Here is an 11,536-nt window from a genome sequence, read left to right as displayed (position 1 = left end):
TGTCAACAATTATATATGGTGGCTAAGGGGTTGTTTGGGATGACTACACTTTTTATCTTTTTATGTAAAGATGTATAAAAAAATAGAGAGGTAATGCGATAAAAAAAAAATATATTTTATATATGTCAAACTTAACCTAAGTGTTAGAGACACAATTGAAGATCGTGGTTGAAAGTAACGTGATGATTGAAATATAGTTGTTGCCTCTTGTGGGAGGTGATCAGCAGTGCCATGGTCACGGAGGTTATTCGTTATGGTAATCAGATGCGGTCGTGGGCGATTAGTGATGGGAAAGCAGATAAATTAATTTTATTTTATTTTATTTTCTTTATTCTGAACAAGTGAAATTAACATTTTATAGTTGTATGAAATTAGTAAATTTTATAAATTATTTACAAATTTTTAATAACAAAAATATATACCATTTGAGTTTTCATTTGCAATATGCACTTTTTTTTTAAATATAAACATAAATCTTTAAACTTAGTTATAAAAATGCCTTGAGTTTCCACCAAATTTGTTGTAATTTTAAATTGAATAAATTAAGCATATATCCCTTTACATCTTTGCGTTAAAGTTCTGACACAAAAATATTGTTTATTAGTATAAGATTTAAAATTTTAAAAGAATAAAGAAAAGTTTTGAGATAAAGGTAAAAAATATGGTTATAATCCTAACACTCCAAATCGTTTATTAACGTAAGATGACTTGATTGTAATTTTTCTTTAATCATTTTTGTCTCTATCTTTGACGCCTCTTAAATCATATCTATCGTCATATTGGTTAAGAACTATTGTCATGGCTACATGGTTGATTTTAGCCTCCGTTTGAGAAGTTGATTGACTTTTTGACTTTTTAATTTTTTTGATTATTTGAGTCTGGGCTAAAAAACTTAGTTTGGGAAGAATTTTTTGACTTTTTGACTTTTTTTATGAGAGAAGAGTGTAATGATTATAAGTTGGATGTAATGTTTTGTCTGTTGTGACTCAAATAGCCTATTCTGTCTTTTGTGACTCAAAAAGCCAAAAGAGCCCAAATAAATTCTTCTCAAACGACACCAAAACTACATCGAGATTTAGGCCTTGTTTGTAAATAAGTTATTTTAATAATTTTTTAAATTTTTATAAAAAAATATATTAAAAAATAAAAAAATAATATGACAACTTATAATATTTTTTTAATTTTTTTAAAAATTATCAAATGAGACTTTAGACCATCGTTCACAATTACTATTAAATGGAACATATTGGAAAGATTGTAACAAGTCAAGCCCCAAATTGAAAAAATAAACCCCACCCACCCACCCACCCCTCCCAAAAAAAAAAAAAAAGAAAAAAGAAAGTTGAATGACACTTTAACCACGTGAGAGCAAATATAGATTTTTTTCTCATCAAATTTGAGTTATAAATTTGTTTAAAAGTTTGATATGATATATAATAAATTTGACTATAATTTTTAATTTTTTTTTAAAAAGATCCGAGAAAAAAATATAATTATTAAAAATTTTAAAAAATATTTGTTGAATCGGTAGAAAAAACACCTCTCATGTGATTTGAAAAAACAATTGAAACATATTTTGAATTATTTGTTATTATCAAATTTAAATAATCTAAAAGGTTATTTATTATTATCAAATTTAAATAATCTAAAAGGTTATTTATTATTATTTTTTTATAAATGGCAACACGAAAACATTTCGTGCGCTGGGAGGCGTCTTCTTCACCGAAAGCAACGGGACGACGACGACAACAGAAGAAAGAGCCAAAAAAAAGGGCATGTTGCAGCAGCAGAGATCCAAAAGCAAGTGCGAGGGCATTGCCATGGGTTTCATCGCCTTGGATCTCCGTCCCGGACTCGGCCTCGGCCCCGGCCCTTTCTCTCTCGGTTCTACTTCCAAACATTCGCTTTTTTACCTTTTTTGATTTCGTGATTAATGCGTTGAAAATCGGTTTGATTGGATTTATGGGGTCGCTTGTTTGCTTTGCTTTGTTAACAATATCAATGTTGAGTCCGAATGGTTATTGAAATTTGAGCTGAAATTTGTTAGTTTTGGTTAGTTTTGTAGTTGTTGTTTTGTTTGATGTGATTGCTTGATATATGTTTGTTCTGTTCAGGAATGCCCATATGTGAAGCGTTTGCTCAAATAGAACAGCAACCTAACATCTACGATGTTGTCCATGTGAAGTACCCTGACGAGGTTTGTGTCAATAGATGCTGTTTGTTTCCGTATGCTACTGTGATTGGTTGGTTGGCCTTGTGATTTTGTGTGTTTTAGTGGTTTTCTTTGGGTTGCGATTGGACCCATTTTCTAGTTTCATGTTCAAGGAAAATAAAAGAAAAAGGGGGAAAAGTAAGTGGTGTTTGGTTCGGTTATCGGGGTATAAAGTAAAATTCACACCGAGCTTAAATTGTCGGTTTTGTGCTTATATGCATCAAGACTGACCAAACACAGTAGATAACCGAGCCAAACCTATGTGTATTATACCGGTTCAGTTTAGTCGGTGCTAAGATATCAAAAACAATAAAATCCCTCAAGCTAGCAAACAAATCAAGGCGACCCAATACATACATACAATATATGTGTGTATATTGAAAGATTAGAGGGGGGAAATTAATGAAAAAATACCTGATATGTGTATATATTGAAAGGTTAGAAGGGGAATTAATGAAAAAGATTTGATATGAGATCTTGGAGATGACTTCAGATTCTAAGAAATGAGTGAGCCTTTCCACTTTAGTATTTGTGGTCAGCTACTGTCATTGTGAATTATCAACCCCTGGTTTGAACCAACAAATCTTGAAAAATCAAGAAATCAATCAGCAATCGCTGGCTCTTGGCAGTCATTGGTGTAGTCAGAGTGACTACGAATTCACCGTTTTGGTTAGTTCAATCGGTTTGATCAATTTTTCTTTCATTCCCAGGGTAAAGTATAGAAGCCTACTATTTTAGATTGTTTATTGTGGCGCCACTGTTCGGTTTCATTCTCTGGGTGCTAGAACCCTTCCTTCCCACCCCCTTCCTTTTGTTTTCTTGTTGCTACAGCTCTTTTTCTACCCTTTCAGCTCCTTCAACTCAGTACCCATTATTTTAACATTCTACGTGTCTTGCAAATTTACATGACTTTGTGGATGGTATTTTATGATTAGTGTTTCTATATATATTTTTAGCAAAAAATGTTCTATTAGCTAAAAGCTTTCTTGTATTATAATTATTAATGTGCTTTTTAGGCCCTGTAGTGTGGTAGAGAATATCAGGAATGACAATATGATTGATGATTGCCAATTTTTTTTGACTTTTGGTTGAAGTTACTGGGACACCATATTTGCTTCATCTCGGGTTTGTGTAAAGTGAAGTGCACCAATTTGCTCGTGCACACACACACGAATCATGCTCATGTTGGAATGATTTTTTCAAGGCAAATACTATGGCCATTCATTAATGTGGTGTGTAGACCCTTGTGGTTATTCAGTGAATTGTATAGTATTTTGGCATTCTTAAGAGTGGGGCAACCTTTCATTGTTATGCTTTTGCTCTCCAGGAGCCTCTAAAACTGGATATTGTTATAAGCTTTCCAGATCATGGTTTTCATCTTCATTTTGATCCTTGGTCACAGGTATTTTTTTGTTCATGCCTTGTACTTTACCTTTCCTATTTGGGCTTTATTTCATTGGCAATCATATTTGTTCTTGAAAAAGGTTGATGTAATCTATTTTATGTATATTTAAATGTTTGTGCAACTAATACGTTATTTGCTAGGTTTTGCACTCCAGAGTTTAGATACCTATGCCTAAAACTATGCAGGATTTAATTGTTACGGGTGGACCTAATTTAAAATATTTAAGAAGATATTTGTAGAGTAGTTTCAGCTAAAATTCAACAACTTTAACTAATTCCAATCTGGTTAAAAAAATTCTGAAAATTAATGCATCTCAATTATGGTGAAACCTTTTATTCTGATCAAGATAATTTTTATGATTTTGGGTTAAAAAAAGGCACCAATTGTAATTTCGATTGAAATGCCAGCTAGATATTATAAAATGAAGATGTTAAACCATTTTAACAATGGCACGCCTCTTAGTGCACGGATTAAGCTTAAACTATGACATTAATTGAGATGCATTATGTGAATGAAAATATTTCTGTTGAGGCTCTACAGTACCCCCCACAAAACAAATTGTTAGTATCAGAATGTAATACTTGTTCCAAAAATAATGTTCTTTGATATCTATGGTGTAATGATGTATTTGAGTGTGGCTGCGAGGTTCACACTTACAATGTTCATGAATAGTTCAATTGATTGTATAGCGATCCCGGGTTTACCCTTGTTGTGCAGTGATCCGGGCATGTGCCCGTGGATGTCGGTAGTTGATCATTATCTTGTTTGCATCCTTTCTTACTTTGTATTTGAGTTGTGGGATGTGTTGGGCAGGTCTGTTATAGGTTGGTTGAGTTTAGAAACCAAAACTAGTTGCCCAGATTTTGGTCTGTCCGCTCGAGCGGGTATTATTGCGCTCGAGCGGGGATTATACACTTCCAGTATTTCGTGTCTCTGCAAAACTTCTGCAGATGTGATTTTTGCGCTCGAGCGGGTTTGTTTACGCTCGAGCGGTGGCGCTCGAGCGGGTCGGTGGCCGCTCGAGCGGGTAGTACTTCCAGAGTATAAGTTCTGGGAGGGAGAAATCCACGCTCAAGCGGACTGGTTTTCGCGCTCGAGCGGAAGTGCTTTATTCTTGTGTCTTGGCGCTCGAGCGGGCCTTATTGCGCTCGAGCGTGTCCAGATTTTTGTTCTTGGCGCTCGAGCGTCGTGTTCTCCGCTCGAGTGGGTCATGCGTATATGAGTTATCCGCTGGGTGATTTCAAATCACTTTTTGCTTTTCTTTCTCTCCCTACTTTTTCTAAAAGCCATTTTGAGAGCTCCTCTCTCTAAAATCTTGCCTTCTCTCTAGATTTTGATCTAGTTAGGGTGAGTTCCTCACCTTCGGCCTTTGTAAAAGTCGTGTTGATCGTCGAGGGCGTCATTTTCATCCGAGAATCTTGGTCTTTGGAGCATTTTGATTTTGGTCTTCATCTCCTTTGGAGCTCAAACTTTGAGGTAGGGATATCCTACTCCTCTCTATGAATTTTGTCTTTAAATTTTAGTATTTTGAGATGTTGGGGTTGGTTTGGTAAGTTTGTGAAAATTTGGGGCTTTTGTGTTATTTTTACAAAAGTTGGGGTTTTATTTATAATAAACCTAGATGCATGTTTGGCATAGAGAAATGGAATTAATGTTGAATCATTGATGAAAATGGGACCTAAGGGTTGAAATGTTAATTATGTAAAATGACCTAATTACATTGTTTGATTAATTGGGATAATTAATTGTGAGAAATGAGGAAATGAAATGGAATTGTTGAGATTGAGAATGTATGGGGAAAAATGGTGTAGTTGAATTATTTATCACTCACCGAATTGAAATGTTGATTTTATATCCATTTGTTGCATTTATTTTCTGTATAGAAATAACTGCTTTGGGCTATCGGTGGAGGATAGTCGTGATTGTTGTAGGCAATGCATGATGATTAGGCAAACGGAAACTAATCACTGGAATGAATCATTGAGTATGATGATTGAAAGAACACGTTAAATTTATGTGTTGTGTGATGATGTGTATAATTATTGTTTATATGCATTGTGTTGTGTTGGAGGAGATAGGGGATGTACTCCACGGTTTAGGGGAAGATAGGGGATGGACCTCTAAACCGGATGTTATTGGGAGGAGATAGGGGATGGACTCCGTAGATAGAGCTCATATGCTTATCTAATGATGTATTGACAGAGCTCATATGCTTGTCATTGGAAGTGTGATAGTGCTCATATGCATATCTATGGAAGTGATGATATAGCTTGCATGCTTATCTGTTGTTGTGTGATATAGCTAGTATGCTTATCTATTATGAAACGGAAGCGTTTGATATGAGTTATTGTCTCATATGAGTTGTTGGCCAGGTTCTGAGCCATGATTGTAAAATTGAGGATTGAAAGGAACTGAAAAAAAAAAAAAAAGAAAAAAAAAAAAGAATTGTAACATGGACTTGTATGTCATGAAACTGTAAAGCGTGATAAAAAGAAAGTATCAGTGTTGGCTATCTATCAACTGCTAATCTTTTAGTCATTGTTCATATTTGGTTTAGTGTATTTCTACTGGGCTGTGGCTCACCCTATATGGGCATATCATTTTCAGGTACAGATAACATGCCACCTCCAAGGACGTAGCTTGGGAGGCTAGAGGCGGACACACTTTTGTCGTTTTATTTTTGATGTATTACATGTAAATTCAAGCCAAGGGCTTAATGTGTAAATGAGTTAGTACTCTTTTGTTGTAACCAAGTGTTAACTTGGAAAGCTGTAAACCTTTAGGGCATTTGCTTTTGTCGTTAACATGTAATACTTTTTGTAATAAAACTCTGATAAATGAAAGAATGTGGAACTTTTACATATCAATGCATGTCTTTATTGATGGGTTTAATGTTGTTATTTTGAGGGCGCTACAGATTGACCTTACTTTCTACTATGTATTAGAGGCTACACCTGATTGAAATTTCTGATATCAAGCGGCTTCAAATGCACTATGCCACTTCTCTGATTGGGTGAGTCATTAGTTTGCCACTCATTATCTTGCTTTTTTGGTCAATGTATTATTGTTGACCCTCATCTTTACTTCCAGGGGACCTTCCACTCTAGCTACTTTTGTTGCTGTATATGCGACTTTTGGGCCAACATATCCTGGAATTTATGACAAAGTTAGAGGTGTTTACACACTATTCTATCCAGTATGTTTGGCAAATACACATTCATAAGGGGTACATGTTTTCCTCTTCTTCCATTTTTTTAACTTGGAGGAGTTGATGTCTGTATTTTGCAGGGATTGTCCTTTGCTTTTCCAATTCCATCTCAATATACAAATTGCTGTAGTGATGGAGAAGGTATTGGATCTACAAATATATTTTTTTTAATAGAAAGTTTAAGACTTTTAAACATACAAATTTAAGAATCCTTATTGGCCTTCTTTCTCCCTTCACTTTGAAAGTGGCATTGCCTCTGGAGTTTCCTGATGGCACCACGCCAGTCACATGCCGTGTCTCTATATATGATAGCTCTGCAGGTAGAGTTGGCATTGGTTCTTTAGTGGACAAGGCTTCTGCTCCTCCTTTGCCTGCTGGCAGCCTCTATATGGAGGAGGTTCATGTTAAGGTTTGTCTACTTCCTTTGCCATCTCTGCATCATTATTATTATTATTTTTTTCCCAGAAAGTTAGGTGTTCTGTCACCTGCTCATATTTCTTCCTATCAGCATCAAGGGTCTGATATGAGAGAATGAAAATTTTGGAGTTACTCCTACTCATATAAATTCACATCATTAGTTGGTTGATCACTAATATATAAATAGTAAGGAGGCACCATGCAAATTATCAGTTTTTAAAATATATTAGCCTGGATTAAATGATCCTATAGCTGTCACTTTTAGATGTGAGATATTTCTGTGTTTTTCTGGAAAGGTATTCCATAAATGCAACAATAAAAGTCTGCTTCTTTTGAAGACTCTTCATCTGACCTAAAGAGAGGCAGCCATTGTGGTATTTTGACTGACCCTGTTCAATTTCTTTGTTATCCAGCTCGGGGAAGAGTTATATTTTGCTGTTGGTGGCCAGCATATCCCATTCGGCGCATCGCTGCAGGTAAGATCTGCTTAACTCTTTTATTGAATGTAGTCTTCTTGTTTCATTTCCTGTAAATTTTATTTTGATTTATTTCCTTGATCACATGATGTATATGTAACTTTTTTCCCATGGAAGTGGCTTGGAATAATGCTTCTTTTTCATTCACTTTGATTTTCTGAGAAATTATGACTCTCTCCTGTTATGTTTTGATACTTATTTGCTTCCATGGTTAGTTTTAATCATATGACATCATTGGGAATCGGAATTTCTTTGGCATTAAAAACAAATTGAAACCTCAGGTAGCTCCGAAATGGTAAGAATACTACTTCAGGAAAGTCGAAATGTGACATTGAGAGTGAATTAATAGTGCAACTTTGCAAGCAATGAAGTGGAGAATTTGTTAATATGATAATTTCAATTGTATTTAGAGTTATTGATGTAGCTTCATATTCATGAATAAACTAGGAATGAAAATTGTATGGTTGATAGACTAAAGTTCACCTGATTGAGGTAAATATTTTAACTTTTGGCAACTTTGGAAACAAATCAAGAAGTTTGTTGTGGAATTCTGCACCAGCTTTGGTAATCCGTACTGTTATGACTAGAGTCTGGTTTATCCTCTCAATTGGTGGTGGTTCTATGTAGTTAGTGAGCATTAACTGGTCATTGATGGTCTCAATTTTGGTGTATCCCCACAGTACACCAAGCTACTCCTTAGAGGTTATCTTCCCTCTATTGCAATGAAGTTGGGGTTCACTGGTGTGCTTGCATTCTTACTGTCAACTTAAACCCTGTCTGGTTGGTCCACAATCACATTAATTTCTCTTCATGTTCTACTGTTCAAATGGTGTGTGTATTTGGTGTGGTAACTGAAACTTTGTTTCCATCTTAAAATTGAATTATGTTTGTATTGCATGTAATGTTTTTCTTGTTATTTTGCAGGATGTGTGGACCGAGTTAGGTCGCCCCTGCGGAATTCATCAAAAGCAGGTATCCTTAGTTACTCTTCTTGAAAACTGAATGTCAGAATTTGGTACACTGGTTATGGTTATACATTTGAGCTGCTTTCAACGAGGCCATGGGATTTATATTTTTTTGAACTTGCAGAAATTTAGTAACTTTTCCTTGAATTGGTATTTGTAGTTGATTTAGGAGCTTCGTCTTTGTTATTTTTTCTCCCTATTGCATGTGTGAAATTTAGTATTACCAAAATTTTCATTATTTTTCTAAATATGCTTATTTTGGTGGATTTGATATCTGTAATACAGCAAATTGATATTAATGAACCAAAATCCAGATGCCTTCGTATCTTTTGTTAAATACTTGAACTTGGTGATATTACATCATGGACTACATGGGTTGTTACTTTGATAGTTGGATGAACAAACTGGGATTTAAAAGAGTGATTTAGCCATTTGATGTGTTCAAGGTTTTTGTTACTTTATGCTTTGATTGTGAACATACAATTTCTTCTTGTTTTGCATCTTGTTCCATTTTCCCCTCTATCTTGGATATAACAAAAAAAAATTTTTTTTACACCTTCACTACAGCAGTCATTTGCTTACATTATGGTGGTTTAGTAACAAGAATGCAATCTTTTGTATTTTCTTACGTTATTGTAGCAGGTAGATTGTGTGATTTGGACCTATTTTAGCAACCATGTTTTTCGTATTGACAACTCAAAATACCTAAAAGGTCTGTCGTAAAATATACAAGCAAAGGAAATAAATAAAGTGCTTAAGAACTTTATGTTTTTGCATTAAATGTTAGGCCTTGTTGTCTCTTGACTTTTGTAGCTTGATATTCACCTTAAATTGGCAATTGGCTTGTGTGAAATTCGAGGTGTTGAATGTAGACTCTTGAAATTCAATCTTTCTGTCTTAATTATTTCTGGGTTTTGGGGTATTAAAACAATTTGTGGAAATCAATTTTGTTACTTGTACAGGTAGATCAAATGGTGATTCATTCTGCTTCTGATCCTCGGCCACGGACAACTCTTTGTGGTGATTATTTCTACAATTATTTCACTCGTGGCTTGGACATATTATTTGATGGGCAGGTACTGTCTTCCTTTTCTCATAGTGATAATTTCTATAGTGAAGTTGTGCTTATTAATCTTTGTCCTGGAAAATTCTTCAAAATTTTGTGTTGAATTTGCAGGCTCATAAGATCAAGAAGTTTGTTTTGCATACCAACTATCCAGGGCATGCAGATTTTAATTTATACATAAAGTGCAATTTTGTTATCTACAATTCCGATTGTAAGTTCTGATCGGTTACTGAACCATTTGGTAGCCATGCTAACTTAGAAACTGATATGTTACGTTTCTAATATTTCCTGCAGTTGGTGGGTCTTTTCATCAGGAAGTAAATGCCTGCATTACACCTAGCACAAAATGGGAACAAGTGAAGGTAAATATGTTATAATGCCATTCGTATTTCTACCGTATTTCTCTATTAAGTTGCAAGTTTTTGAACTTTCTGATTCAATATTGGCATAGCTATTACCAATAAGCTACTTTCTAGTTGTGCATGTGTATTCACCTTCTCTCCTCAACTTGCTTATTTCTACCTACGCTATTTGTCGTTCAATTTCAGTATTGTCTTCAATAAATGATTTATTCCTCTCTAGGAGATTCTCGGGGACTGTGGCCGAGCTGCCATCCAAACACAAGGTTCTAAAAGCAATCCTTTTGGATCTACTTTTGTATATGGCTATCAGAATGTTGCATTCGAGGTGAGTTATTGATCAAATTTGACCTAATTTCTTTTGTATTGATCTTTATCTTTTTCCTTCTCCTGTATTGCAAGTTGATCCTTGTTGTGTTCATTTTGTTCAATTTTCTGCTGTCTTGGGAATTTTTCTGTTTAGGTTATGGGATATGTAATGTAAGGATTATTTACAAGTGTTTCACTGATGTTGGCAGGTTATGAAGAATGGTTATATTGCAACTGTAACTCTCTTCCAGTCATGAGAAAATTGTTCTATGGTATGTGGAATTTGCATGTACTAAATTTTATTTTTTGTATTTTGAAGATTTTTGTAACTGCAATAATTCTTTCTATGCCAGTCTTCCGTTAAATTTAGGACCTCATGACTTGATGTTTTTTGTGAGCTATTTTTGTGCAAACATTTTTTAGTCAGTGGTGGTTTTAATTGGTAAACCTCTGGTATGACATCCACAAGACTTTACCTGCCAATTGGAAGCTCCAAAGATGTACCGCCTCTTGTTTGAGTAATACAATGCTGTCAAAAATATATATAAAAAAAAAAAAAGGAAAGAGAAAAAGAAGAAGAATATTAAGGTGTGTCGATATGGGTTGATTTTGGTTGCGGTCTTTGCTGTTTTTTGGCAGGGTGCAGGCTGGTTTTGTGCAGACAACAATTGTAAAGCAGTCAATAATGCTTGTAATGAATATCATGGTGGTTTCCTCTATAATTGTATAGTTATTTAAGGATTTGTACAGTTGATTCAGCGAAACATGCACGATAACTTCTGTAACCATGTATTATGAGAAGTTTGCATGGTGCATTGCTCCTTTCTCTACAAAATTCATGTATTCTTTTTGCCAAGTTTTACTGGCTTCTTGCTGTCTTACAGTTCAGAAAAAATTATATGGTTTGATTTCTGAAAAATTGAAAGATTGAAAATTTGAAGATGAAAACAATATGGAAACTATATGCTGGTTTGAAGTCATCTTGGGTGCCAGGCAAGACTGGCTGCTTGAGTTAGGTGTTCTACTCAGGGTTGAATCCACCTTCTCCAGTGGTTCAGTTTGTAGGACTCTCTTGTGTTTGTACTTTATTTCTATGAAATGAGAAAGTACTTGTAATTG

The 11,536-nt window shown here is 34.8% G+C and overlaps 1 protein-coding gene across 4 annotated transcripts; it reads left to right on the top strand.

Moving 5' to 3' along the window:
- The first annotated feature begins 1,668 nt into the window (after positions 1-1,668).
- Positions 1,669-11,273, top strand: LOC114296054 (PHAF1 protein At3g51130). 4 transcript variants are annotated; one of them, XR_014342806.1, is made up of 15 exons: positions 1,679-1,884; positions 2,115-2,197; positions 3,540-3,614; positions 6,563-6,630; positions 6,708-6,813; positions 6,906-6,966; positions 7,071-7,234; positions 7,656-7,718; positions 8,643-8,690; positions 9,646-9,759; positions 9,861-9,960; positions 10,044-10,111; positions 10,298-10,436; positions 10,627-10,689; positions 11,057-11,273. XR_014342806.1 is itself a non-coding variant. In XM_082892668.1 (15 exons), the coding sequence occupies exons 1-14, from the start codon at positions 1,776-1,778 to the stop codon at positions 10,672-10,674; spliced, it is 1,212 nt and encodes a 403-aa protein (XP_082748794.1). In that variant the 5' UTR covers positions 1,679-1,775; the 3' UTR covers positions 10,675-10,689; positions 11,057-11,273. The 4 variants fall into 4 exon arrangements, 2 of the variants coding, with proteins under 2 accessions (XP_028096154.2, XP_082748794.1); XM_082892668.1 differs by having other exon boundaries at positions 10,332-10,436; XR_014342805.1 differs by lacking the exon at positions 2,115-2,197 and having other exon boundaries at positions 1,669-1,884.
- The last annotated feature ends 263 nt before the right edge of the window (positions 11,274-11,536 follow it).

Source organism: Camellia sinensis, chromosome 1 (assembly GCF_055761805.1).
Source record: "Camellia sinensis isolate YWXY chromosome 1, ASM5576180v1, whole genome shotgun sequence".
In the NCBI taxonomy this organism is placed as follows: Eukaryota; Viridiplantae; Streptophyta; class Magnoliopsida; order Ericales; family Theaceae; genus Camellia; species Camellia sinensis.
This window is presented reverse-complemented; position numbering and strand designations above follow the sequence as displayed.